The sequence below is a fragment of the Megascapheus bottae genome, chromosome 9, assembly GCF_031878675.1.
Source record: "Megascapheus bottae isolate mThoBot1 chromosome 9, mThoBot2.hap1, whole genome shotgun sequence".
Lineage (NCBI taxonomy): Eukaryota > Metazoa > Chordata > Mammalia > Rodentia > Geomyidae > Megascapheus > Megascapheus bottae.
Genome location: NC_143517.1, coordinates 16,794,418 through 16,821,884, shown reverse-complemented (window position 1 = coordinate 16,821,884; position 27,467 = coordinate 16,794,418). Strand labels below are relative to the sequence as shown.

The following is a 27,467-nucleotide window of genomic DNA, read 5'->3' as shown; positions in this document are numbered from 1 at the left end:
CTCAAGGCTACCATTCTACCTTTGAGCCAAGCCCCACTTCCCCTTCTCGAGAGGTTAATTGGAAATAAGGGTCTCAGATCCTTTTGTGCCAGCTAGCTTTGAACCTTGATTCTCAGAATTCAGCCTCCTGAGTAGCTAGAATTATAAGAGTGAGCCACCACACTCAGCTCTATTAACTTTTATTTTATTTTATTTTATTTTTTTGCCAGTCCTGGACTTGAGCTCTGAGCCTGAGCACTGTCCTTGGGCTTTCTCAAGGCTAGTGCTCTACCACTTGAACCACAGCACCACTTCCAGTTTTTTCTATGTATGTGGTACCAAGGAATCAAACCTGGGTCTTTGTGTATGCTAAGCAAGCACTCTATCACTAGGCTAAACTCCTGGCTAGTTCTATTATCACCTTCGTCTCAGTATTTAATTTCCCATCTCGTTCACTCATTTAGATAATCACAGCATCACTTATCACATAGATTACTATAAGATGTAATCTTTTAATACTGTGCCTTATCAACACTTAACACAAAAAATATTAACTATGCAAGTAAAAATACTCCATTATTAGAATATCCAAATCATGCATGTGGATAAATCTTACTACAAGCTAACACAAAGGTTAAGACAGAAAACTGGAGCAAAGTTATTCCTATTATGATAGAACATATGGCATAGACTAATCTACTTGCTGTATCTTACTACATACATTTAGTCCAAGATAGAGCATTACAAATCTGTCTAATCAGTACAAGTGTTTTCAGAAACTAGCAGTATCTAGCATAATCTCAGAATTCGATAAATGGACAAATTACTTTCACCAAAATGAGAATAACTTTAAAACTTTTGACACTGTTACAGAAACAGTTTTAACAAATTAATCTTCTTCAAAACAAATAGTACAAAATAAACTACCCAAATGAATTCACTAATAGGTATTTCAAAGAATTTTATATCCATTAATCTAACTTTTTCATATAGAATGAGAACTTCCTTGTATATCTGCACTGTATATATTCTATACTTCTTTGTGCTGTCTCCTAACAAATAATTATGCATTAAAACTCTGATAAGAGAGAGAAGAAATGCTGTAAGATACAAAAACACCACAAAAGAAAAACCATCCTCAAAACCACCGAAATCTTGTCTGGAGTCAGGCTCCAGTCAGAATGAGGGTATAACCTAACTAAAGAGTATGTATGAAACAGAAGATACTCATGTATAGAAAGGAATGTTTTGCATTTACAGAGTTGTACTCCTCAGAAACTATTTTAATAAAGCATGTTGGAAGAAAATTGCTAACCTTCATTTCCATGTAGGGTGGATCACTTTGTAATTCTTCTTTGTCTCTGGCCAATTTGGCTTTTTGATCTTCAATAAATTCATCTAAATTATCAGCCATTTTGCAGATGCTAAAAAAAAAAGAAAAAATCTTGAACGTGCTTAACTTTATTACAGTTATTTTTAGGCTAATTATTAAGATGAAGACCTATTCTACTTTTCTCATTCAATCCCACTTACCACACTGAGAACCTCAAATTTAAACCTGATACTGGATGTAGTGGCTCACACCTGAAATCCCCTAGGTAAAGTCAGGAGGACAATTCGAGGCCATCCCAGGCCAAAAGTTAGCTAGGGCTGTTTCAACAAATGAGCTGGAAATGATGGCCATCTAGGATCCCAGCTACAAAGGCCACAAGACGATGGGGCTGCCCCAGACAAAACATGTGACCCAGTCCCCAACCTGAAAAATAACTTCAAAAAAGAATCCTGATTATAAATATTCTTCCTTCTTTTCCAATTTTGTAGGAAAGTCTAAAAAAGTTTTTAAAAATCTGACAAGTGGAGCTCTTGCTCAAGTGGTAGAGCAGTAGCCTTGAAATGAAGAGCTCAGGGACAGCGCCCAGGACCTGAGTTCAAGCCCCATGACTGACAAAAAGAATCTGATGCAAATACATTATATGTATGAAAATGTCTTAATGAAACCCATTATTTTATATAATATAAGCTCATAGCCTAGTGGTAGAGTGCTGGCCTGGCATGCATGAAGCCCTGGGTTTGATTCTTTGGTATCACATACACAGAAAAGGACAGAAGTGTTGCTGTGACCCAAGTGGCAGAGAGCTAACCTTGAGCAAAAAGTGTCCAACAGGGGCCGGGAGTTTGGCCTAGTGGTTAAAGTGCTTGCCTAGCATGCATGAAGACCCGGGTTCAATTCCTTAGTACTACATATAGAAAAAAGTTGGAAGTGGTGCTGAGGCTCAAGTGGTAGAGCTCTAGCCTTGAGAAAGTCCAAGGACAGTGCTCAGGCCCTGGGCTCAAGCCCAGGACTGGCAAAAAAAAGAAAAAGTGTCCAAGGACAGTGCCCAAGGATAGTGCCCAGGCCGAGTTCAAGCCCCAGGACTGGCAAAAAGAAAAAATAATTTCTCTCCTCCCATAAAAAATGTTTTTAAAGCCAGGAACCAGTGGCTCACACCTATAATGCTAGCTTCTCAGGAGGCTGAGATCTGAGAATCGCTGTTCTAAGCCATTGGAGCAAGAAAAGTCCTTGAGAATCTTATCTCCAATTAACTAACAGAAAACCAGAAGTGGCACAGTGCCTGAAGAGGTAGGTGGATAGCCTGGAGCTGAAGAGCTCAGGGTCATCATACAGGCCCAGAGTTCAAGTCCCACGACTGACAAAAAAAAAGTTCAAAATGTTAATGACATAGCCAGGCACAGTGGCTCATGCCTGTAATCCCAGCTACTCAGGAGGCTGAGATTTGAGGATCAACTCTCAAAGCCAGCCTGGGCACACAAAAAAAAGACTCATCTCCAATTAACCTCTAGAAAATAGGAAGTGGGGCTTGGCTCAAGGATAGGGCAGTAGCCTTGAGCTGAAGAGCTCAGGGGCAGTGCCCAGGCTGAATTCAAGCCGGGGGGTGGGGGGGAGGTATAGACACTTCCTAACTTGCTCAAAAGTCACTGAGCACTCTTATACACTCTTTACTAATTTCTTATTGTTCAGATTTTACCCTGCATTATCCTTTGCTTGTATATACAAAGCTGTATCTTCATATGCATGCACACTTCTTCTAATTCAGAGGGTGAAATGCCTATCTCACAATCATCAATACCTAAACTGTCTAGGGTGTGTTTCTTAAGAACTGAGTGGGAGCTGAGGATGTAGTTCAGTGAAAAATATTTGCCTAGCACTGAGTTCAGACTCTCGAATAACAAGACCTAGGGTTTTGTTTGTTTTGGCAGTACTGAGGTTTGAACTCGGGGACTTCCTTGTGTTCTCTGGGCAGGTACTCTACCACTTGAGTATCTCCAGCACCTTTGACAAATTTCTTAACTTTAGCTTGATTTACTAAGTTCAGAAATACTTTTTAAAAAATCTAATCTACAACAAGATGTAGTATATATACACAATGGAATTCTATGCTGCCATCAGAAAGAACGACATTGCCCCATTTGTAAGGAAATAGAAAGACTTGGAAAAAATCATGTTAAGTGAAGTAAGCCAGATTCAAAGGAACATAGGCTCAATGGTTTCCCTCATTTGTAATAAGTAGTACACATCTAGGACTCTCCTAGCAGAGGATTACAATAGCGCAAAACCTAGATACATAAGGTCATACAGGAGGAGGCTAAATAAAAGGACCTCCAGGATATGGAAACAAGAGCCATATAATGTATGATTGTTGTTCTTAATGTACTAAGTTATTTCTCATCTCTTTTGTTGTCCTTTGGTTATCTCATTTTGTTACAGTATCTTACCTTGTTATCTGATATATTGAATATATGTTTGTTTGTTTGAAATAGGATAGGGAAGAGGGAAAAACAAGATGAGAGGAGGGGATGGGGGGAGGAAAATGGGGGACAAAAACATGAGAAGGGGTGGCAATGTTTGTGAAGTAATGCACCTCTATCTGGTGCGTATAATGTAACCCTTCTATTAATTACAATAACAAATATATTAAAGAAAAAAAAGAAAAGAAGCTATAAAAAATCTTATCAGCTGGCCTGTAACATCTTATTTTTCCCTTTCCCCAATTTCCCCAATTCAGGATCCAGACTTCATCTCTTTTTTTTTTTTTATTTGCCAGATAGAAGATGCATTAATTCACATACATTGATACCCTTTCTCATGTCTTGGTCCCCATTTCCCTCCCCCCCACTCCCACCCCTCATCTTGTTTTCCCCACTTCCCTATCCAATTTCAATAACCAAATACAAATATATCCAATATATCAGATAACAAAGTGAGATACTGTAACAATATGAGATAACCATGTCCTTGGACTTTCTCAAGGATAGTGCGCTACCACTTGAACCACAGCACCACTTCCAGTTTTTCCATGTATGTGGTACCAATGAATCGAACCCGGATGCTAGGCAAGCACTCTGCCACTAGGCCAAACTCCCGGCACGAGCTTAATCTCTTAAGACATTAATATTTTAATAAAATCTACCTACTAACCATTTTTAATAAACCATTTCTAATCTACAGTTAGATATTATTCAAAAAGACATTATTTCTTTTTTATTGTTTTTTTCATTTTTACTTGTCTCTTTTCAGAAATGTGCTTTTCTAATTTCTTCACAAAAATCACTCAGAGCCACGATTCCCTTTTCTCTGATGTCATTGAGTTACTAAGCATATGTCAGAAGTATTCTTCAAGCACCCAGCTAACCAAAAGTCAGGTAGCTAGAAAGTCACTGTATACTAATCATGAGTAGTTCTTCTCTGCCCATCCCTATCTCATAAGCTCAAACTTAAGTTTGTCACACTTTCAAAAGGACATTATTTCTTTATGATTAAACTCAGACCATATATTCTCAGCAGGAACCTTATGTAATGTGTCTTTCTCAAGGCAATACCAGTAAAAATACATGGTACTTATTTTTTTTAATAAATTGTTCAAGAAGTTGCCTGACTTCTCTACTGTTATTCCCATAGCAATCTGTGAAGAAAGATTATGTAAATACCCTTCTCCTGATCAAAATTTTCCCCAAGAATTAATATTAACTTTTGATTTTTTTTTTTGGCCAGTCCTGGGCTTGAACATTGTCCTTGGACTTTCTCAAGGTTAGAGCTCTACCACTTGAACCTCAGCACCATTTCTGGCTTTTTTTCTATGTATGTGGTACCGAGGAATCAAACCCGGGTCTTCGTGCGTGCTAGGTAAGCACTCTAACACTTAGGCCAAACTCCTGGTCCCTAACTTTTGATTTTTGAGCCTGGGGGCCTCACACTCCTGCTGAGCTTCTTTCCTTTACAGCTGGCATTCTTCACATTTGAGTCATGCCTCCATTTCTACCTTTTGGTAGTTACCTGGATTTGTCTGTTTTTCTCATGCTGGCTTCAAATCAGCTGTATTATACCTTGATTGATTGCTCCAACCTCATTCTTGGCTATAAAATGTTACTTCCATCATTCCCTACACCTTTACTTGCTTATTATTGTTAGCAAGAGCCCTTAGTTCATCCCATTTAATTCTACATTTATCTAAAATCATGAATTTGTTTTCTTTTTTGTTGTTGTTTTGGTTGATCGTAGGGCTTGAATTATGGGCCTGGAAGCTATCCCTGAGCTCTTCTGTTCAAGGCTAGAGCTGGTCTACCACTTGAGCTACAGTCCCCACTTCTGGTTGTCTAGTGGTTAATTGGAGATGAGTCACATGAACTTTTGTGCCCAGGCTGGCTTTGAACCTCAACCCTCTGATCTCAGCATCCTGAGTAGTTAGGATTATAGGTATGAATCACCAGCACCCAGCTATTAATTTCTTTTTAATAAGCCCTGGAATTATTGTTGTTTGGGGATTTTTATGTTGGTCATAGGGCTTGAACTCAGGACCTGGGGGCTATCCTTGAGCTATTTCCACTCAATGCTAACACTCTACAACTTTGAACAACAGCACCACTTCCAGTGTCCTGGTGATTAATTGGAAATAGTCCCACATATTTTCCTGGAGGGCTGGCTTCAAATCACAATCCTAAGATCTCAGCCTCCTGAGTAGATAGGATTTGAGCTGACAGAAACCCTGCTCTAGAATTGTTTCTAAATTCTTTGTATTTTTTTTGTTTTTTGACCAGCCCTGGGGCTTTAACTCAGAGCCTGAGCACCATCCTTGGACTTTCTTAAGGCTAGAGCTTTACCACTTGAGCCTCAGCACCACTTCTGGCTTTTTTCTATGTATATGGTACTGAGGAATCGAACCCAGGCAAGCTGGGCAAGTACTCTACCACTAGGCCAAACTCCCAACCTCCTTCTAAATTCTTTTTTGTTAATTATAATTAATAGAAGGGTTACATTATATTTGCCAGATAGAAGGTGCATTACTTAACAATCATTGCTATCCCTTCTCATGTTTTTGTCCCCATTTCCCTCCTCCCACGCCCCCTTCTAAATTCCTAAGTTATAGTTTTACACAAGAAATAACTTCTATGTCATAGAATTCACTCATCCTATGGATAAAGAAGATATGAAATACACATACACTATGGAATATTACAAAGCCATAAAGGAAAGTGATATGTCATTTGCAGGAAAATAGATGAAAGTAGAGGACATCATACTGAACAAGACAAGTCAGACTCAAAAAAAAAACTATCGTGATTTCAATCATATGTGGGAGTTAGAACTAAAAGACATACATATTCATGGACATATAGGTAAGTATATATCATCATCACATACTCAGATGGTCAAACACAAACTGCTCAGGGAAAGAGGAGGGGAGAATGGAAAAAGGGTGAACAGGGCTGATAGAATATAAGAAGTGGGAAAAGGTTCCTGCAAAAGCACACAACTTACTCTGGTGGGTGACCAAAGTAGTAAAGATTTCTAATTGTTGCTAGGAAACAAATAATATTTCCTGGGAAGGGGGAAAAAAGGAAGATCAGAGGACAAGATAGAAAAAGTCTATGTAAAACCACCCCAGAATTTTAGTATCTATTGGTAATACATCATCAATGGTAACCAAGGGCAGCTGCATATATTGGCTGTCCTTTCAGAGATGCAAAATTTTAAATTTTTTTACTACTCAGGAAAGTGGAATGATAGTTGAAAATAATGAAAAATCTGGGTTCTAATTGTTAAATCCTGTCTGAAAAAAAATCTCACTTGAGAAAAATGTGTCCTGAAAACACCTGTTTCAATTTATCTTGTCTAAATCACCTGCTGCCTCTCGGAACATCATCTGTGTTGCAGAAGATCCAAAATGTCTTCCCCGTGGAGCATTTCTGCAGATATCCAACCACCACAACAAAGTCAGAGAAAAAGAATAGAGGAAAAGCATCCTACTAGTTTCCAGGATATTCTGCCTTGCTTATCTACATGACAAGCCATTCTTCCATATAAAATTGAACCATCTCAGAGTAATCAGCTTTAGGCAAACTCACATTGGCAGTTTTGGGAAGGTTTTTTTTGTTTGTCGTTTTTTGTTTTTTTATTATTATTTTTTTTTTGTCGGTTGTGGGGCTTGGACTCTGGGCCTGGGCGGTATTCCTGAACTCTTCACCTCAAAGCTACCACCCTAATTCTGGAGCCACAGCACTACTTCCGGTTTTCTAGGATTTATTGGAGCTATGAATTTCAGGGTTTTCAGTATCCGGGCTGGCTTTGAACCACGACCTCAGATTTCAGCCTCCTGAGTAGCTACAATCCTAGACGTGAGCCACCGCGCCCGACTAACATTGGCAGTTTTTGAGTCTTTGCATAAGATGGTGCTTGAAAACCAGGGGGTTTCAAAATTTAACCTTTGCTGGACGCTTGGTGGCTCACGCCTATAATCCTAGGTACACAGGACGCTGAGATCTAAGGATCATGGTTCAAAGCCATCCTGGACACGAAAGTCCAGGAGACTCTTATATCCAAGTAACACCAGAAAAAAAAAAAAAAAAAAAAAAACAGAAGTGGGGCGGTGGCTCAAGTGGTAGAGCGCTAGCCTTGAAAGCTGAAGACCTCGGGGACAAAGCCCAGGAGCAGAGTTCAAGCCCCACTATCCACCCACCTCCCCAAAAATTAACCAGACGTCTTCTAAAATGAGTCCCATCGCTAACCCTTCAACGAAAACTGAGTTCAAACTCCAAATAAGAATCCTAAAATTCAAAACGGAAAGAGGCTCTGGCTCAAGAGACCAGGCAATTACAGGAGAGGGGGGAAAATGATTAAAAAAAAAAAAAGTACTGACCTTAAAGACTTACAGTAAAGATTAAACTGTAGTAGCAAAGCAACGGCGCAAAGGGATCAACGGGATCGAGGGCGGAGGCGAGCACTCAAACGTTAAGCACTACCGAGCCCCGCGCGGCGCAGGCCCCCGCGCGGAGAGGAACCGCCCGAGGCAGCCCCGCGGTCGGGGCGAGCCCGTCATTGCCGGCGCCGGGGACCGCCGAGGCTTCCCACAGCGTCAACGCGTCGTCAAGCAACAGGCTCCCGACAACACCCGCGACGGCGGCCACCGGGGTGACCCGGGAGTCGGCGCCGCGTAACCATGGCAACCGAGGGGCACAACCCCACCCCGGTCACCTGGGCACCGCCTCGCCAACAGCCACGCAGACCCGGTTACTCCCGACACCGGCCCCAACCCTCAAGCCCGGACAGCGCCTCCGGAGCGGCTGCCCCGAGGAACCCACGACTCCGACTCCGCACGACCGCCGCTCGCAGGCCAGGCCGCCGCGCGGCCCTCCGCCCCCCAGGCCCACGGCCCCCACCTCGGCCCGCGAACCCGGCCCAGGAACTCTCTCTCGCCAGTGCCACCCACCTCCAGCCACATCCCGCGGGGCCTTTTGTCCACCCGCGGCCGGAGGACTCGTGCTTGGGAAAGCGGGCTCGCGTCCCGCAGACGCTCCAGAGGGGCTCTCGGCCGTCGGGAGAGGTGGCAGTGGCTGTCTGGCGCGGGAACACGGGGACAGACGGCCGGGCCCGGCGCTCCGCCTCTCAGGCCCAGCCCCCACGCGCCCCGCGCCAACCGCCTGACCCGGCCCCGCCCCCGCTGGCGCCCGGTGGGAGGGGTGGGGAGAGGATGCGTGTGCGCGTGGGCGCCCCCTGCCGTCCCGGAGGCTGCACGTCAGGTGATCAAAGCACCCTGGGCTGCAGCCGACTCTGCCACGTCCTTCAGCTGCTGAGCCCTAGAATAGACAAGATCGATTCCAATCCCCTTCCCTCTGAGGGAAGGGCAGATGTCGGATGAGCAAATGGAGGGAAAATGCCTAAATTAAGGAAAGTAAACAGATGAAACAGTATTAACTGCTGGAAGAGGTAGCCTGCCCCAGGACAAAAGCAAGTCATAGCCGCGATTTGACCAAAGACAAAACTGGGTATTTGCACAACACTAAGTTCCTAATACATGTACGGATAGTTAACTTTTACAGGTACGTCGAAGGATAGAAACGGAACCAATCCATTCGGAACACGACATTAGTACTAACCAACTAAAATGCAACTGTCTAGAAACCCAGAACCCTTGGGGTTTAGCTCCTGTGCATCAAGTTGTATTAAACAGGATGCCTTGCTTTTCGTCTTCAGAATCAGCATCCAACAGTATTTACATCCCAGTTTTTCCAAAGACGTCCTTATAACTTTTCGTCTTCCAAATAACTTGTTTACGGAACCTGCAACACCCCCACAAAAACCCTCCCACGCCACCTTAAAGCTCCACCCACCGACGCCCGGGCGAATTCCGAGCCTGCGCAGTCGGAACACGGACGGCGAATTCGCTTCTGGCCCGTCGTTACCCGCCCTTCTTCCGGTGCGATGGACTGTACCATTCCCACGCCGAAACGTCATGTTTGCACTCACTCATTTACACAACTTTCCAAAACCTAACGCACGATGTTCACCCCTCAGACTATTCCTCTCTCCATAGCTAGACAAGCAAACGTGTTTTAGACCACTCTCCCTCAAGGCCCTCTCCTGTCCCCGAATGGTCCGTACCAACCTCACTTCCGCTCCTGGGTGTCATGGCTGCCTCGAGAACCTAGTGGGAATTTGCTCACGTAGTAAGGACTAAAGCCTGCTTTTAGAGACAGAGCGAAGTGACGTAGCTGTCTCGGCTGCAGAGAAAACGTCCCCCCCCCCACCCCCGATTCCTCGGAGATGGCGGCGTCCGGGAGCGGTATGGCTCAGAAAACCTGGGAATTAGCCAACAACATGCAAGAAGCCCAGAGTATCGATGAAATCTACAAATACGACAAGAAGCAGCAGCAGGAGATCCTGGCGGCGAAGCCCTGGACTAAGGAGTGAGGAGGTCCCTGGCGAGACGCAGGGGAGGGGAGGGACGGCGGGAGGTTTAGAACCCCAGTGGGAGTGGGAGTCGTGGGGCCCGGAGGGAGGGCTGGTCATTCCGCGGGGAGGGGGGCGGTGTCTGGGTCCCTGATCGTCGGGGTGCGTGGAGCCCAAGCTCCCTCCTCCTCTTCGCCAGCACACTCCCCCCCCCCCGCTGGGCACTACTTCGTCTTCACTTTCTTTGTCTTTAACCTTTTTTCTTCACACCTTCTGGGTGTGAAGGGGCAACCAGCGGTGACTTCGCTTTGTCATCTCTCAGCATCCTCATCCTTGTTTGTCCCGTGTGCCACACACTTTGCCTTGAGCCCGTTTCCACGTGCCCCGTGGTTGCTCCCAAAGTGGAAATACTTTTAAAACTTCTACGATATGTCACAATCTAAGCTAAGCACCGTGTGCGAATGAATATGTGTGTGCATGTGCATGGGGGTGGGGGGGGCAAGGGGGTCCTTGGGCTTAAACTTAGAGCCTGATCACTGTCCCTGAGTTGTTTGCTCAAGGCTAGTGCTCCACCACCTGAGCCACACCTTATTTCTGGCTTTGTGGTGGATAACTGGAATCTTCATCCTGAGATCTCAGCCTCCTGAGGTGTTAGAATTACAGGTGTGAGCCATTGGCTTCCCGCTAATCTACAATTTGTAATGATTTCAAAAACTGTCTTTTGCCAGGTGCTAGTGGCTCATGCCTGTGTCATCCTGGCTACCCAGGAGGCTGAGACCTGAGGATCACAGTTCAAAGCCAGCCCAGGCATGAAAGTCTGTGAGACTCTTACCTCCAATTAACCACCAGAAAACCAGAAGTGGGGCTGTGGCTCAAGTGGTAAAGCTGTAGCCTTGAGCTGAAGAGCTGAGGGACAGCTCCCAGGCCTAGAGTTCAAGGCCCTTGACCTACAAAATAAAAACAAAATGTCTTTTGAAATTGTACCTTTTATGAGAAGTTTAATTACACCCTGATTTTGTTTTGTAGCCACCATTACTTTAAGTACTGCAAAATCTCAGCATTGGCTCTACTGAAAATGGTGATGCATGCCAGATCAGGAGGCAACTTGGAGGTGATGGGTTTGATGCTTGGAAAGGTGGATGGTGAAACCATGATCATTATGGACAGTTTTGCTTTGCCTGTAGAAGGCACTGAAACCCGAGTAAATGCTCAGGCTGCTGCTTACGAGTACATGGCTGCCTATATAGAAAATGCCAAGCAGGTAAAAAGTCTTTCTTAGAAGGTTACTGAGAATGATAAAAGGAGTGAGGCTGATCAAAATTCATTGTATTTATAAACTGCATTGTTGAATGGCAACTCTTATGCGCAACTATTTAAAGATAATTAAAATGCTTAATAACCACTAAGTGCTTCAAGATGACTCTTTTTCTGAACTTAAAACTATCCTCTGCATGTTAAATTTCAATGTTTAAAACTCAACAATTTCTATGTGAAGTGTACATGAGATTAAAAGTCTCTTAAAAGCATCTATTTGGGAGGTTTGGGGTTTGTTTGTTTGTTTTTTTTAATAAAAGGTTTCTTTACTTAGGATGTGGGAAGCCCTGAGTTCACTATCCCCAATACCAAGAAAATTAAATCAGATACAATAAAATTAAAAGGTTGGGAACTATTTAAACATTCAGGAGTATAAAGCCACTTAAGTTTTGGTGTATACATTAATGGACCACTTAAACAGGCTTTCAAAAAGTAGCTATCTATGTATTTACTTACATGGAGCAAACTGTAGAATTTTTTGTTGGGTGAAAAACTAAAATAAAAACACTATGTGCTATGCTATTATATTTGAATGTTTATTCACATGCAAATAATATCTCTGCAAGTGTGTGTAAGATCCTAGCTATAGGAATAGCATCTAGGTTGAGAAACTAAATGGATGGAAGAGAAACTGATTAACTTGTCTTAATTGTAGCTTGTTTATTTTGTGCTTTATGTATGCATTTTTATTCAGACAACCATTTTTGGTGCTGGTCCGGGGTTTAAACTCAGAGCCTGGGCTCTGCCCCCCAAGCTTCTTTGCTAAAGTCTTACACTCTACCACTTGAACCACAGCTCTGCTCCCAGTTTTTTTGGTGCTTAATTGGAGATAAGAGTCTCATAGACTTTCTTACCCAGGATAGCTTCATGATCTTTAGATCTCAGTCTACAGGTAGTAGCCAGGATTACAGGTATGAGCCACCAGTGCCTGATGAAAATCCAGGTTTTTTTTTTTTAATGTTATGAACAATCCTTCACAGTACAATTCTGTCAGTATTATATAAAACATATGACTACTCTGAAATTGAACAGTAATTTCAAGCTTTTTGTCCTTTTCATTTGTTAGGTTGGCCGCCTCGAAAATGCAATTGGCTGGTATCATAGCCACCCTGGCTATGGCTGCTGGCTTTCTGGGATTGATGTTAGTACACAGATGCTTAACCAGCAGTTCCAGGAACCATTTGTAGCAGTGGTGGTAACTACTTTTAAAACCTATTCTAATTAAGTTCTTCATGAAGATTTTTCTAAAGCAAGTATACTGAGAAATCAAAACAGTATAATAAAGAGCAAAGCTCTGGTATCAGTCTGCATAGGCTTGAATCTGAATTTTTACCTCTTAGAATCTCAAGTTTTGGAAAAGTTACTTCTTTGCATCTCATCCTCCACCCACTCCATCTCTATAAAATGGGGATAATCATGGTAAATATAACCCATTTTAGGCAGTCAGTATTGACTGAATTGAATAAACAGGAATTGCCAGAGCCACTGTCCAAGTTTCTAGGAGAAAAGTAGAAAATGTTCATCTGTTAATAGAAAAAGAAAGACTTCTTAAATGATCAAATTTTAAAATGTGTTTTAAGTATTAAATAAAATGTGTTTTATTGATTTTGAGACAAAGTCTTACTTTGTAGTCCAGACTGGCCTCAATTTGATATATAGCCTAAAATGACCTCAGGAGTGCTGGAATTACAGACATGTACCACCATACACAGCTTAAATAATATTTTTTATTAAAGAATTTATTAATGTTGATTTTTACATCATATTTTAAATGACAAGTTTAACAAACAAGTGTTCAAGGAGGGGGGAATCTATTTATAATCACTGGGACTTAGTATTTAGAACTTAATCAAAATTAGGCTAAGGGTTTGTATGTCATAGAAACATATTAATTTAAGAAATAAAACATTATGTCTATAGGGTCATAGGTTTTTATGTCTATATAGTTATGTTTATATTTCCATTACCATGTCCATAGCTTTGGGTATGCAGTTATTGAGTCCTCGCTCTTGTACTCTTTGGATTTAATAGCCACATATTAAGGATACCATGCGCCTTTTGTTCCTTAGGTCTTGACTTGTCTCACTCCACATGATTCGCTCTAGATTCATCTGTTGGCTATGTAGAATTCCATTGTGTATATATACCACATTTTCTGTATCCATTCATCTGCAGTATTAAATAATCTTTTTAAGTGATAAAATAGTTATGTTTTCTTTTTTTGTTGTTTTGTGGGTTGTGGGGCTTGAATTCTGGGTGTAGGCACTGTCTCTGAGCTCTTCAGATCAAGACTAGGGCTCTACCACTTTGAGCCACAGTGCCACTTCCTATTTTCTGATGGTTAATGGGAGATAAGAGTCTCATGGAGTTTCATGCCCAGGCTAGCTTTGAACTGAGATCCTCAGATCTCAGCCTCCTGAGTAGCTAGGGTTACAGGTGTGAGCCACCAGTGCCTGGCTGTTTACTTTTTAACTGTGAGCCACTGCTGTACCCATTTCATTCGTTTATTACCCATGTCAGTGGATTTTTATGTGATATTTGGGTGGGAGGGATGGCTGGTTATTTTTCCCATATTTTATGTAATTTATAATACTATCTAAGAATATATAGTATATATTGAATATGCAGTACATTCTAAAATATATAGGATATGCTGTATTACATATTGTATGAATATACTTTTTTGTATAATGTTTGAATAAATGGAGGAATATAATGATTTATATATATTATCATTTGTTTATTTTTCATAGATTGATCCTACCAGAACAATTTCTGCAGGAAAAGTGAATCTTGGAGCCTTTAGGACATATCCAAAGGTAATTACAAGTCTTTTTTTTTTTTTTTTTGTCTGTCATGGGGCTTGAACTCTGGGCCTGAGTGCTGTTCCCTTGAGACACAGCACCACTTCCAATTTTCTAGTGGTTAAATGGAGATAAGGCTCTCACAGACTTTAGTGCCCAGGCTGGCTTTGAACCATGATTCTCAGATCTCAGCCTCCGGAGTAGCTAAGCTAACTTTTTTTTTTTAAGTTAATGCTGTGATTAGCATTTTACTTTTCTATGATTGTGTGTGTGTGTGTGTGTGTGTGTGTGTGTACATGTGCCAACTCAGGGCTTCATTGTACTAGGCAAGTTCCCTTCCACAGGATTGAGGAGGTATAGCTAAAATAGCTTGTCTAAGATGCACAAATCCTTGTGTTCAATACCTAATAACTCTTCCATCCCCTGAATAAAGTGTTTTATACCTAAGCCTCTTCATCCCAATTAGTACTTCTGTCTAGCCTAAATCAATTTAATATATTTACAAAATAGTTGTCAGTTGTCTATCATAAATTGACTATATCAAAAAGTAATATTATTTATGAACTTTGAGGAGGATTTTTTATGTGTGTTTTGGTGCTGCTTCTGGGCCTTGAACTCAGAGCCTACATGCTATCCCTGAGCTTTTTGCTCAAGGATCTCTACAACTTAAGCCACAGCTGCACTTCTGGTATTTGCTGAAAATAAGAGTCTCTTGGACCTTCCTGGAAACTCATGCTGGCATTGAGCCATGATCTTTGGATGTCAGCCTCCTAAATAGCTAGGATTATAGTTATGAGCCACCAACACTTGGTTTGAAATACATCTTTAAGCTTACTAGAAAAGCACTTTTTATCAATATAATAAATATTTACAAATACAATATTTATGTGTATCTATAACATTCTGACAGGTACTAGAGAGACAAAAGGCTAAACAGGTCAGTCTCCCCTAGAGAGTCTGGTCTACAATAGAAGCTTCTACATAAATATATCTCCTGCTAGGCACTACTGACTTAACGTCTATAATCATAGCTTTTCAGGACTGAAATCTAAAGATCATGGTTTGAAGCCAATCTGGGCAAGAAAGCTCATGAGACTTATCTGCAGTAAACTACCAAAAAGCTAGAAGTGGACAAAAAAGCTCAGGGGTAATACCCAGCCCCAGAATTCAGAACTGCATATGCATGCACATGCACACACACGCACATGAGCACACATGTACGCAAATACAAACCACCAAATGGAGTTAGTGAAGGATTGAAATTACCATGCATTTTTATGACTATGTTAAATTGAGTATTTGGCTCCCCATAATTAATGTTTCCATAAATAAAAAGCTACATTGAAAATTTCATGTTTTTGTTGTTGCATTTAGTCTTCTGTTTTCTTTGTTTTTGCTTAGGGCTACAAACCTCCTGATGAAGGACCTTCTGAATACCAGACTATTCCACTGAATAAAATAGAAGACTTTGGTGTACACTGCAAACAGTAAGTAATGCACCAGTGTATCTAGGCTCAGCATAGTTCAGAGGTAGATCACTTGCCTAGTACCCTCAAAGACTTAAGTTCAATCCCTAGTTCTTCAAAAAATAAAAATAAGAGGCTGAGCTCTGAGGATCAAGGTTCAAACCCAGCCCAGGCACTAAAGGACCTGAGACTCTTATCTCCAGTTAACCTGTAGAAAACTCAAACTGGAGCTTGGCTCAAGGGTTGGGCAGTAGCCTTGAGCTGAAGAGCTCAGGGACAGCACCCAAGCAAGTTCAAGCCCCATGACCCACAAAATAAATAAATAAATAATATATCTAATACCAAGATCCTAAGAAACCTCAAAGATATCCAGTCCAAGCTCTTTATTTTACAAATTAGAAATAGGCTCAAACAACTTGCATTTCATAATTTAAGTACCTTTTTTTTTTTGGTCATTCCTGAAGCTCAAACTCAGGACCTGGGCTCTGTCCCTGAGCTTCTTCCGCTCAAGGCTAGCTTTCTACCACTGGAGCCACAGCACTACTTCCACCTTCTTCTGTTTATGTGGTACTGAGGAATCAAACCCAGAAATTCATGCTTGCTAAGCAAGCACTCCACCATTAAATCACATTCTCAGTCCTATAAGTACCTTCTGAAAGAATAAAAACATCAATTGAGGATAATATTCAAATATAATTATATTCAAAATGTTAATATTCATAACATTTGAATTTATCATATACTTAGCACATAAAGAGATTAATCATTGAAAGTTCTGTTTGAAAACAACTAAGTTTGTAGCCACTAAAATACACAATTTCCATTTAACAAAGTTTTTTTTTTTTTTTTCAAGTCCTAAGGCTTGAACTCAGGGCCTGGGTACTGTCCTTGAACTTTCTCAAGGCTAGTGTTTTACCACTTTGAGCCACAGTACCAGTTCCACCGTTTTCTGTGTATGTGATACCAGGGCTTTGTGCATGCTAGGTGAGTACTCTACCACTATGCCATGCTCTCAGCCCTAGCAGAAACTCTTTAGATACATTTTCACTCCAAATGCCAACGAAGACATGAAAAAAAAAAAATCATTGAATGACATATTTTTTTCAAATAATGAAGTTTTTGGCATAGGAATTATATCTGAATTTTTTTAATGTTGAAGAAGCCAACAAGAGCTACAAATAGTGATATAGGCCTACAGTCTCAGCCACTTGGGAAGTAGAGATTGGGAGAATTATGCTTCAAGACCAGCTCTGAAGGCAAAACAATTTGTGAGATCCTCCTCCCAGCAAATAAGCTGGGTATAAGAATGCAGCTGACCAAGAAGCATAAGCAGGAGGATCAAGATCTCAGGATGGTCTGGGAAAAAGCAAGAAAAAAAAAAGGGTTGGGAGTATAGCTCAAGTGGTAGAGCATTTTTCCGGAGAAAGAAGAGGCCCCACTAAAGGCTATTTTCTTTACCTTTTTCTCACTGTGTCTCTATGACCATCGTTGAAGCTGCTGCCATATTTAAAGACAAAACCATAGTACTGGCTGCCTAACTGGTCTTCTTTTGAATACCTTTCACCCATTTAAAGGTTTTTTTCTCAGCCAGAGTGATTCTGTTAAAATGTAAATCAAATCATGTTCCTCCTCAAAATGACTTCCCATTTCACCAAAAATAAAGACTGTAACTTGCCATAAAATATGCAACCCTGAATGGTCTGTCTCCTTTCTCAGCTCAACTCTACCAACTCTTTATCTTTATCTGGGTTATCTCTAGTCCAGATATACTGCTTCTTGCCATTTGTTGAAGGAGCTACACAGACTTCTGCCTCACAGTTTTTGCGTTTACCCTTCCTTCCATCTAAAACATTCTTCCTTATTTCTACAAGGCTTATTCCTGCATATTTTAATCATCAAGTTTCTTTGTAAGGGTCCTCTTAACAGAAAATATTCTTTGATCACTACTTCAAATATAATTTCCTATTACCCTTTCCTTTTCCTCTCTCCCTCCCCACCCCACCCCCTCTCTATGTGGGTCATGGGGCTTGAACTCAGACTGGGTGCTGTCCCTGAGCTATTCAGCTCAAGGCTACCACCCTACACTTGAGCCAAGCCCCACATCCCATTTTCTAGAGGTTAATTGGAGATGAGAGTCTGAGGTTCTTTTGTGCCCAGGCTGGTTTTGAACCTTGATCCTCAGATCTCAGCCTCCTGAGTAGCTAGGATTACAGCTGTGATCCATTGAGCCCGGCTCCCTTTCCTATTTCTTATTTGCTCTTTTCATCTTTGATATGTGTGCTTCCTTATCATTGATGTCTTACGTGAGAACACAAATACCAGCTGCAGTATCCTTAGGTTTAAAATAGGCCATGGCACCTGTAAGAGTAGGCATTTAAAGAAGAACTGTTTCTGAAATGAGTAAATGATGTCAATGTCAAGGAACATCTTAACATGTACTACTATTGCTCTTATTTTTCACTTATAAATTCTTAGAAAATTTGATTTTCTAAAACTGTTTCTGAATATATCTGATTTTCATCCAACTCTGATATATTTCTGTAAAAATGGTTTACTTCTGTCTTAAAGGATTGTGCTTCACCATTGTATTCGTGCTGTTGAAAGAGAACTTCTCTTGAGAGTAGGAGCATGTTTGTCTGTGAACTCTCATGTTCTGAATGGCAACCCTTTTCTCATTTATATTCAATCTTTTGTCTTTTAACCCACATTCTGGCTGGGAGGGGGGGATTGTTGTTTTTCATGATTGTAAAAGAATGACAGAAAACTAGAAGGAAGGAAAAAAACGATGATGTTGTAGAAGTAAATTTTATATACATATATACACATACATACATACATACATACATACATACATACATGTACATATTTACAAACTAGCACAATAATACCCATACCCATCAAAAATTGTCCAAGGGAGGGCTGGGAGTTTGTCCTAGTGATAGAGTGCCTCCCTAGCAAGCATGAAGACAAGGGTTTGATTCCTTGGTACCACATATACATAGAAAAGGCCAGAGATGGTGCTGAGGCGCAAGCCTTGAGAAAGTCCAAGGACAGTGCTCAAGCCCTAAGCTTAAGCCCCGGAATGGAAAAATACATTGTCCAAGGGAGTGTGGAAACCAGAGGAGGCTAAGAAAGAGTAATACAGAGCTAGAGTCTACTGGGAGCACCAGCTGAGCAAACAAGACAAGTGAGAGCTTAAGGTCTTGAGTTCAAACCCTAGTACTGACATTTAGGCAGGGAGAGGGGAACATACTTAGAGCATACTTTCCAAAAAGTAGCAGTAGATCCTAATACGAGAATTAGAAAGAAAAGAGTAGGGAATCCATGTGTTGTATTTTTTTTAAGCTGGCAAAAATTTACATAGAGAGCTCATTATACTTATATATCATTAGTTAGAATTAACAAACTCAGAAGACATGTCAGTCAGAAATTCTAATTATTAATAAGATCTTGGAACTTTCTGGATTCTGCAGAAGGAGAAAAATTACAAAACCAATTCAGTAAACAGAAGATTTGCAACCACAACTCAGAAAAGAAAGACATTCCTCATTACCATTTTTCTCTTGAATTAAAACTAAAATATTAGTAGGTCTGGGAATGTGACTTAGTGGTAGAGTGCTTGCCTAGCATGCATGAAGTCCTGGGTTCAATTCCTCAGTACCACATAAGCAGAAAAAGCTGGAAATGTGTTGTGACTCAAGTGGTAGAGTGCTAGCCTTGAGCAAACAACCAAGAAGCTTAGAGACAGTATCCAGGCCCTGAGTCAAGCTCCCAGACTATGGAGAAAAAATAATACTATTTGAGTAAAAAATATAATTTACCAGAAAAAATAAAATTTGCTTAAATTTGATCATGACTTCTATGTGTTATCACTAAATATTTTCTTTCCCTTACTAGAATCTTTACTTTCTTTTCATAGATACTACGCGTTAGAAGTCTCATATTTCAAATCTTCTTTGGATCGCAAATTACTTGAACTTTTATGGAATAAATACTGGGTGAATACATTGAGTTCATCCAGCTTGCTTACTGTAAGTACTGTTCTTTGAGGAATGTACTTGAAAAAAATTTGGGAAGAAGGATTGAAACAGAATCACTTCGTAGCTCAAGTTGGCCTTTACACTGCCAAGTACATGGGCCATCTTGCCTGGAAATTTTGGATTTTATTTAAGCTATAGAAACTGTTTAATATCTGAAACCCTATTTCTCAGAAAAGCTATATCTTACTTAGTGCAGACACCAAGTCTAGAGATCTGAGGGTCGGGGTGGGAATCTGCACCTCTAAGCTGGATCAAATTGCAATTTCAATTTAAGTATATTAAAGAGATGCAGCCTAAGTGGCAAATAGACTGGCCAGATCAGGGGGATTACATATACTTTGAACAGACTTATAGAGAACAAATTACAAGCATTGCTTTTTTTGCATCAGATAACAGATTATCTTGATGACTATTGTGACAAGTAATAAAATAAGGAAGGGAGTTGTGTAAGTTACTAAGTCTAACAACAGAGTATACGTTAGGCACCATTAAGTTTACATTTAAGTTTATAATGTCTTGTTTTTTCCCTCAGCATTGTCAGGTTCATGTCAGGCTTTATATGAATACAAGATGACAGCTTTAACTTTAGATCTTTTAGCTTCTTGCATTCGTGTTCAGAAGAAAAAAATCAAGTTGCAAGCATGTACCTGTATGCTCTCAGGCAAAGCCTCTCATTTCTGACTGACTTTACTTAAGTACATGCCCATCCTTAGATCTGCTGTAGACCAGAGGGATAAACTTGAGTGGCTAGGCCAAGGCAAGCTCTTTACTGGTTGCTCTCAGGTGGAAACAACAACACCTCAGGAGTGCAAGACCTAAAATAGTGTTTATTTCCTTTATATTACCCGACAATTTCCATATTTTCCAGTTCCTATAATTAAAGTCTTATCACTAGAAAAATGAGTGTTATTTGTTTTAAGTATTTGGACTGCTATTCCTAAAAGTTCAATTAGAACAAAAACAAAATTAATAATTATTCAGACTTTACTAGGTGGCGTATGTGACAGTGTCCATCCTGCATATCACTTCACATAAGTTTCATAATTGCATTAAGCTAAAGATGATTGTCACCTTCTCCCATTTTCAGAACACAAATCCTACTCCAGACTTCCCAGCTAATCTATAGCACGGCTAAAACCTAAACATCAAACCTGTACTTCAAAGCCTCCTATAATAGCAGATATTCCATTTAAGAAGTCAAGAAGACAAATTCCGAATTTAATCTTGAAAGTATAAGCAAAAAGCCTCTACCCTCAAACACCTGGAACTAGAATCTGTTTTTTGCAGCTGGAATTTGAATTCTTACTTTGACTGCCCCCTGGGATTTTAAGTGAAATTTTCTATGTTAAAACTAATTTTCATAAAAATATGTACTTTTGGAGCTGGGTGCAGGTGACTGACACCCATAATCCAAGCTGTTCGGGAGGCTGACATCTGAAGATTGTAGTTCAAAGTCAACCTGGGCATTGAAGTTTCCAGTTAATCACCAAAAAGCTTGAAATGAACTTGTAGCTCAAATGGTAGAGTGCTGGCCTTAAGCACAAAAGCTCAGAGAACCTAAGCACTGAGTTCAAACCCCAGGACCTGCATGGAAAAAAAAAAAAAAAACTACCAAGAAAAAAAAATGCACATACACACATCTACACATCTGTAATCTGGCAGAATAAACCAAGTTATAGGCTATGGCAGAAGGATCAGAAGTTCAAGGCGGAACTAGTTCAAGGGGAACTAGTAAGATTTTTCTTCAAAAGACAAGGCAAAAGAGAATTTGCCTGGCTTGCACAGGATGCTAGGTTTAATCTTGAGTATGCAAATATAGATAGATAGACAGATAGACATAATGAGAGATGTAATTTTTTAACAATACCATTTTCTCCACAGAATGCAGACTATACCACTGGTCAGGTGTTTGATCTGTCTGAAAAGCTAGAGCAATCAGAAGCCCAACTAGGCCGAGGGAGTTTCATGTTGGGTTTAGAAACACATGACCGAAAGTCAGAAGACAAACTCGCCAAAGCTACAAGAGACAGGTACAAATTAATCCTACAGATTCCTTTTGATCAAGGTACATTGTATGTACAACTTGATTTGTAGAACTGAACCCTCTTTATACAACTACTTAATAAAAAATAAAAATACAAGAATCCTGAAAACGGGGGCCAGGAGTTTGGCCTAGTGGTAGAGTGCTTGCCTAGCATGCATGAAGACCACATACACAGAAAAGGCTGGAGGTGGTGTGTAGCTCAAGTGGTAGAGCTCTAGACTTGAGAAAGCCCAAGGACAGTGCCCACTTCCTGAGTTCACGCTCCGGTACTGACCAAAAAAAAAGTCCTAAAAACAAATGTAATCCTCAAATCTCAGCCTTCTCAGCAGGTAGACATGAGCCACCTGTGCATGGCTACATAGTTCAATTTTTATATAATATTCCTTAAATATGACAGCATTTGTTTGCTCTGCCTCCCTCTATTCTGATACACAGTTTTTACCTTTAACAACTAGGGAGACATAAAACACTTAAAGATCAAGGTAATGACTGGTACAGTGACTCACACTACTACATCCTAGCTACTCAGGAGGCTAAGATCTGAGAATCAAGGTTCAAAGCCAGCCCAGGTACAAAAGGACCTGAGACTCTTACCTCCAATTAACCTCTAGAAAACTACAAGTGGGGCTTGGCAAATGACAAGTGGGGCTTGGCTCAAGGCGAGGGAGGTAGCCTTGAGCTGAAGAGCTCAGGTACAACGCCCAGGCCCAGGGGTAGGGCAGTAGCCTTGAGCTGAAGAGCTCAGGGACAATGCCCAGGCCAAGTTCAAGCCCCATGACCCACCAAAAAAATAAAATAAAAAAGATCTAGCTAATGTTATAGAGAGGCTGAGATCTAAGGATTATAGTTCAAGGCCAGCCTAGACAAGAAAGTCTATGACACTCTTTAATTAGCCACCAGAAATCGAGAAGTGGCACTATGGCTCAAAGTGGTAGACCACTAACTTTGAGTAGAAGAGTTCAGGGACAGTGCCCAGGCCCTGACTGACCCAAAAAAAAAAAAAAAAAAAAAAAAAAAAAATCCTATGCTAACTTAAGAGTTTTTGAAAGGATTAAATTAAAATGTCTTAAATGTTCCAAATTTGAATTTTTCAAACATTTTTAACTCTTTACATATCATAGAAATAACTGGCCTATCTCAACCTTATGCTTCTGGAATTCCTCCTTAGCAGTAATTCAGTATCCCAAGTTTTAGTACCAAAGATTTTGTTAGGAACAAACCTGAACAACACAGTCTCTGACAACCTATACTATAATAATTTGGCATACATTCTAATTCTTAAATTACATAGAATTGAGATAACTAATCATTTCTGTCCATAAAAATTTGAATTTTAATATATTGGAAAGCAGAAAATATGTTGACATATACATAAAGTTTTACATTTGTATCTACTTTAAGAAAAATCAAATCTTAGCTAGGTGCTGGTGGCTCACACCTACAATCCCTAGCTACTCAGGAGGCTGAGATCTTAAGATCAAGGTTCAAAGCTAGCCTGGACAGGAAAGTCCATGAGACTGTTATCTCCAATAACTAAGAAAAGGCTGGAAGTGGCACTGTGACTCAAGTGGTACAGCATTAGCCTTGAGCACAAAGAGGCTCAATGGTGGTGCTCAGGTCATGAGTTCAAGTCCCAGGACTGAGGGCAAAAAGAAAAATCTTATCTGTAGGGAAAAGAAGGGAAAGTGCCCCAGGCACTCGTAGCTCATGCTTATAATTCTAGCTACTCAGGAGGCTGAGATCTGAGGATCATGTTTCAGAACTAGCCCAGGGAAGAAAGTCTGTGAGACTCTTATCTCCAGTTAACCACCAGAAAATTGGAAGTGGTTCTGTGACTCGGGTGATAAAGTGGTAGAGCACTAGCTCAGGGACAGCAGCCAGCCCCCCAAAAAATATTTTTTTTTAAAGAAGGAAAAAGGGAAGGGGAAGTTTATCTGAGAATAGAAGTCGTCTTGGCTTAGAAATACCTTATTCCCTTTTTTTTTTTTTTTTTTTTTTTTTCGCCAATCATGGGACTTGTGTGAACTCAGGCACTGTCCCTGAGCTTTTGCTCAAGACTAGCACTATACCACTTGAACCCACAGCACATTTCCAGCTTTTTCTGTTTATGTGGAACTAAGGAATTGAACCCAGGGCTTCATGCATGCTAGGTAAGCACTCTACCACTGTGCCACATTCCCAGCCACCTTATTCCCTTCTTCGTGGGTTTTTAGGAATACAGCAAGAGACCTGAATAAAAGTCATGTTTTTCTTTGCCGATGAGACTTATATTTGGTATGCTTTTAGTATGATATGGTTTTACTGTCTTTATATCTGTAATTTTGTCTATATTTGTATCTCAATTTCTTACGAAACAAAGATTTCTATAGAAAAAAAAATCTTGAATTATATAACAGGAACATAGAAGGGCAAAAGAAGTTTCCTTTTTGTGGTAGTTTTCGGCACAGGATTTTGTCATTGTTTCTGCTTTTTTTTATCATTTCTATTATTAACTAATGTTTTAATTGTTTGGAAAGTATTTATGATTATCTCAGGATAAAAGCACATAGTCCTTTACCTTTTAAAAAATTATTCTGGACCTGGAGTTTGGCCTAGTGGTAGAGTGCTTGCCTAGCATGCACAAAGACCCAGGTTTGATTCCTCAGTACTACATACATAGAAAAAAGCCAGAAGTAGTGCCGAGGCTCAAGTGGTAGAGCTCTAGCCTTGAGGAAAAAGCCCAAGGACAGTGCTCAGGCCCTGAACTCAAGCCCAGGACTGGCAATAAATAAATAAATAAATAAATAAATAAATAAATAAATAAATAAATATTCTAGGTAATATATATTAATGAAATGCTAGAGTCTGTGAGACTCTTTATCTCCAATTAACCACCAGAAAACTGGAAGTAGCACTGTAGTTCAAGGAGTAGGGTGGTAGCCTTGAGCTGAAGAGCTCAGGGACAGCGCCCAGGCCCAGAGTTCAAGTCCCATGATCAAAAAAAGAAAAAAGCCAAGAAATGCAGGAGGACAAAAACTAAAAGGGTAAATTTTAAATTGGTATAGTTTGAGAAATAGAAATAACATGAAAATTATGTGAGAAAACATGGATAGACATGAGGGTAACTTACGTGTCTGATATTTTGTGATTTTCTTTTTCAGCTGTAAAACTACCATAGAAGCCATCCATGGATTGATGTCTCAGGTCATTAAGGATAAACTATTTAATCAGATTAATATCTCCTAAATAATCACTGAGTAATACTTTTGCCTGAAAGTTCATATGTGAAGAATACTCAAGTAACACTCTTAAAACCAGTTACCAAAAATCTGATTAGCAGTATAAGGTGCTCCGAAGTGTCCTGGATATTAAAATCCTGTAATAAAGGTCTATAAAATTAAATTGTCCTTTCATTCTTTGGGGGATAAATATTAGATTATTTTCCTTTAATGCTCTTGATTGTGAAAAAATATTAGACCTTTCCTATTTTCTAAAGAATGTTATCTGCTGAAAGTATTCAGAGAATTTCAACACTTCACTTGCCATATAATGGTCAGAACCACTTTCCAATATGGCTTTTAACCTACTTTTGACAATCTGTTGGTTAAAATGTGATTCAACAGTTTCTTGTTCTATGTAACAGAAGCCAATTCCTGCCACCAATAATTATTTTCCTGGAAGTCAAATGATGTACTGGAGATGCTAGCCAAAGGTAGCTGGTCATTCAAACATTCACCAAGAGCTTTGTGCTGAACCAGACCCAATGTTACTCTGGTTATGTTGCGCAAGCTAGGCATGTCCACTGTCCTCACAACTCACTAGAGAAGTCAACGCTAAGGCCTGGAGTGTGGCCTAATGGTAGAGCATTCGCTTAGCATGCACAAAGCCCTGGGTTCAATTTCTTGGTGCCATATACACACAAAAAAGCTGGAAGTGGTGCTGTGGCTCAAGTGGTAGAGCACTAGCCTTGAGAAAGCCTAAGGAGAGTGCTCAGGCCCTGAGTTCAAGCCCCAGGACCAGCCACAAAAGAAGTCAAAGCTAAATTAAGAATTACTTGGAGCCAGGTGTGGTGTGGCCCATGCCTGTAATCCTAACTACTCAGAAGGCTGAGATAATCACTAGAAAATGGGATGTGGGGCTATGGCTCAAGGGTAAGGGAGTAGTCTTGACTGAAGAGCTTAGGGACAACACCCTGGCCCAGGCTAGAGCAGTGGCCTTGAGCTGAAGAAGTCAATGCCCACAACGACAAAAAAAAAAAAAAAAGTATACTAATGGGAGAAAATGTGTGCTGGGGAAACCTCGGGAGAAATGTTTATTTTAAAGAAATGTATGTTAGGTAGGTTTCCAAAGGAAGTAACCTGACCATTAACCTTGAAACTTGAAAGAATGAATGTCTAGCCAAATAAAGAGTAATAGGAAGGCTGCTCTTACAGACAAGGAATACTACAGTGTGGAGAAAGTCAGGGCAGAAAGCAAGGGAATGATTCAAAGCTGAGATTATCCCATAGGCAAAGATATTTAATTGACTGGGGTAAGTTAAAAGGTAGCTTGAAGCCAAACACCAGTGGCTCATGTCTGTAATCGTGTCATCCTCAGGAGGCTGAGATCTGAGGATAGAGGTGTAAAGCCAGCGAGGCCAGGAAAGTACTGTGAGGCTCTTAAATCCAATAAACTACTCAGGAAGCGCATGAAGTGGTGCTGTAGCTTAAGTGGTACAGCACTAACCTTGCACAAAGAGGCTCTGGGACAGCACCCAGGCCTATAGTTCAAGCCCCAGGATGGACAAAAAAAAGTAGTTCCAAAATAATTCTTACAGGAGCCTTTGGAATTGATCCTACCAGCATTGGGGAGTTAGGAGTCGTAAACAAGATACATGTACAGGATTATTGTGGCAATTTGAACTTGGCTTCCCACTAGGCAGGTGCTCTACCAGATGAGTGAGCCTCAGTTATCTTCAGACAGATTCTTAACACTTGGGTCTGTATTTTTTTGCCCAACACCAGCCTGGGACTGCTATCACCACACCTCCTCCCTCCCTGTACCTGATAATATAGATGTAAACCACCACACCGGCCTAGATCCAGCTAACTTTTTTGCCCAACCTGGTCTATTAGTCTTTGCCACACACACACACACACACACACACACACACACACACACACAAGAAAACAAAGGAAAGGTTAATTGCTGATAAAGGGACCAGCAAAAACCCTTCTCACAAAAGAAAATAGTGTGGGCTATTATCTTAGGTGACCTATATAAACTACAGGGGCCAGGAGGCAGGGACTTCATCATGGCAGGACAGGATTTATGGCTACTGCCCAAGTGGCAGATAAAGAATCTTGCAGCTGCCCAGACGTGAAGGTCACTCCAAGGGGATCTTGTTGCCTTATATGGTTGTAACTGCTCTCAAAGGAGTGCCTTCTCAAGGTAAATGGGGGAAGAGGCTGATTATTTACTGCCTCTACCAAATGGGCCTAGTGTCTGGGAGAAGAGCATGTTGTGCTAACATTCTCCCCTCTTTGTTTTAATAATTGGATGAAGGCACCAGGTCTGGAGTATGGGCAAAGGTCTTTCCTTCTGGAGCTGCTTCCTGCTGAGAAGGGGGTGAAGTAGTCA

General features: G+C 40.7%; 2 protein-coding genes across 5 annotated transcripts in view; one reads left to right on the top strand and one right to left on the bottom strand.

The window, feature by feature from the left end:
* The window catches only part of Cspp1 (centrosome and spindle pole associated protein 1), a 112,472-nt gene extending 103,603 nt beyond the window's left edge, over positions 1-8,869 (bottom strand). Inside the window, exons 1-2 of one of the 3 annotated variants that reach the window (XM_090338915.1) lie at positions 8,742-8,869; positions 1,295-1,403 (exon numbers count right to left, since the gene is read on the bottom strand). In XM_090338915.1, the coding sequence (XP_090195041.1) occupies positions 1,295-1,393 (99 nt within the window). In that variant the 5' untranslated portion in view covers positions 1,394-1,403; positions 8,742-8,869. Of the gene's footprint in view, positions 1-1,294; positions 1,404-8,171; positions 8,258-8,741 lie in introns of those variants that run through there. The other 2 variants (XM_090338913.1, XM_090338914.1) reach the window with 2 other exon arrangements.
* A 1,095-nt stretch (positions 8,870-9,964) lies between these two features.
* Cops5 (COP9 signalosome subunit 5) lies at positions 9,965-25,250 on the top strand. Of its 2 annotated transcripts, none has more exons than XM_090338916.1 (8): positions 9,965-10,218; positions 11,228-11,462; positions 12,582-12,710; positions 14,269-14,334; positions 15,721-15,806; positions 19,705-19,816; positions 21,707-21,855; positions 25,010-25,250. In XM_090338916.1, exons 1-8 carry the CDS (start codon positions 10,076-10,078, stop codon positions 25,092-25,094), a joined length of 1,005 nt encoding a protein of 334 aa, XP_090195042.1. In that variant the 5' UTR covers positions 9,965-10,075; the 3' UTR covers positions 25,095-25,250. The 2 variants fall into 2 exon arrangements, with proteins under 2 accessions (XP_090195042.1, XP_090195043.1); XM_090338917.1 differs by having other exon boundaries at positions 10,137-10,226.
* Positions 25,251-27,467: the final 2,217 nt, after the last annotated feature.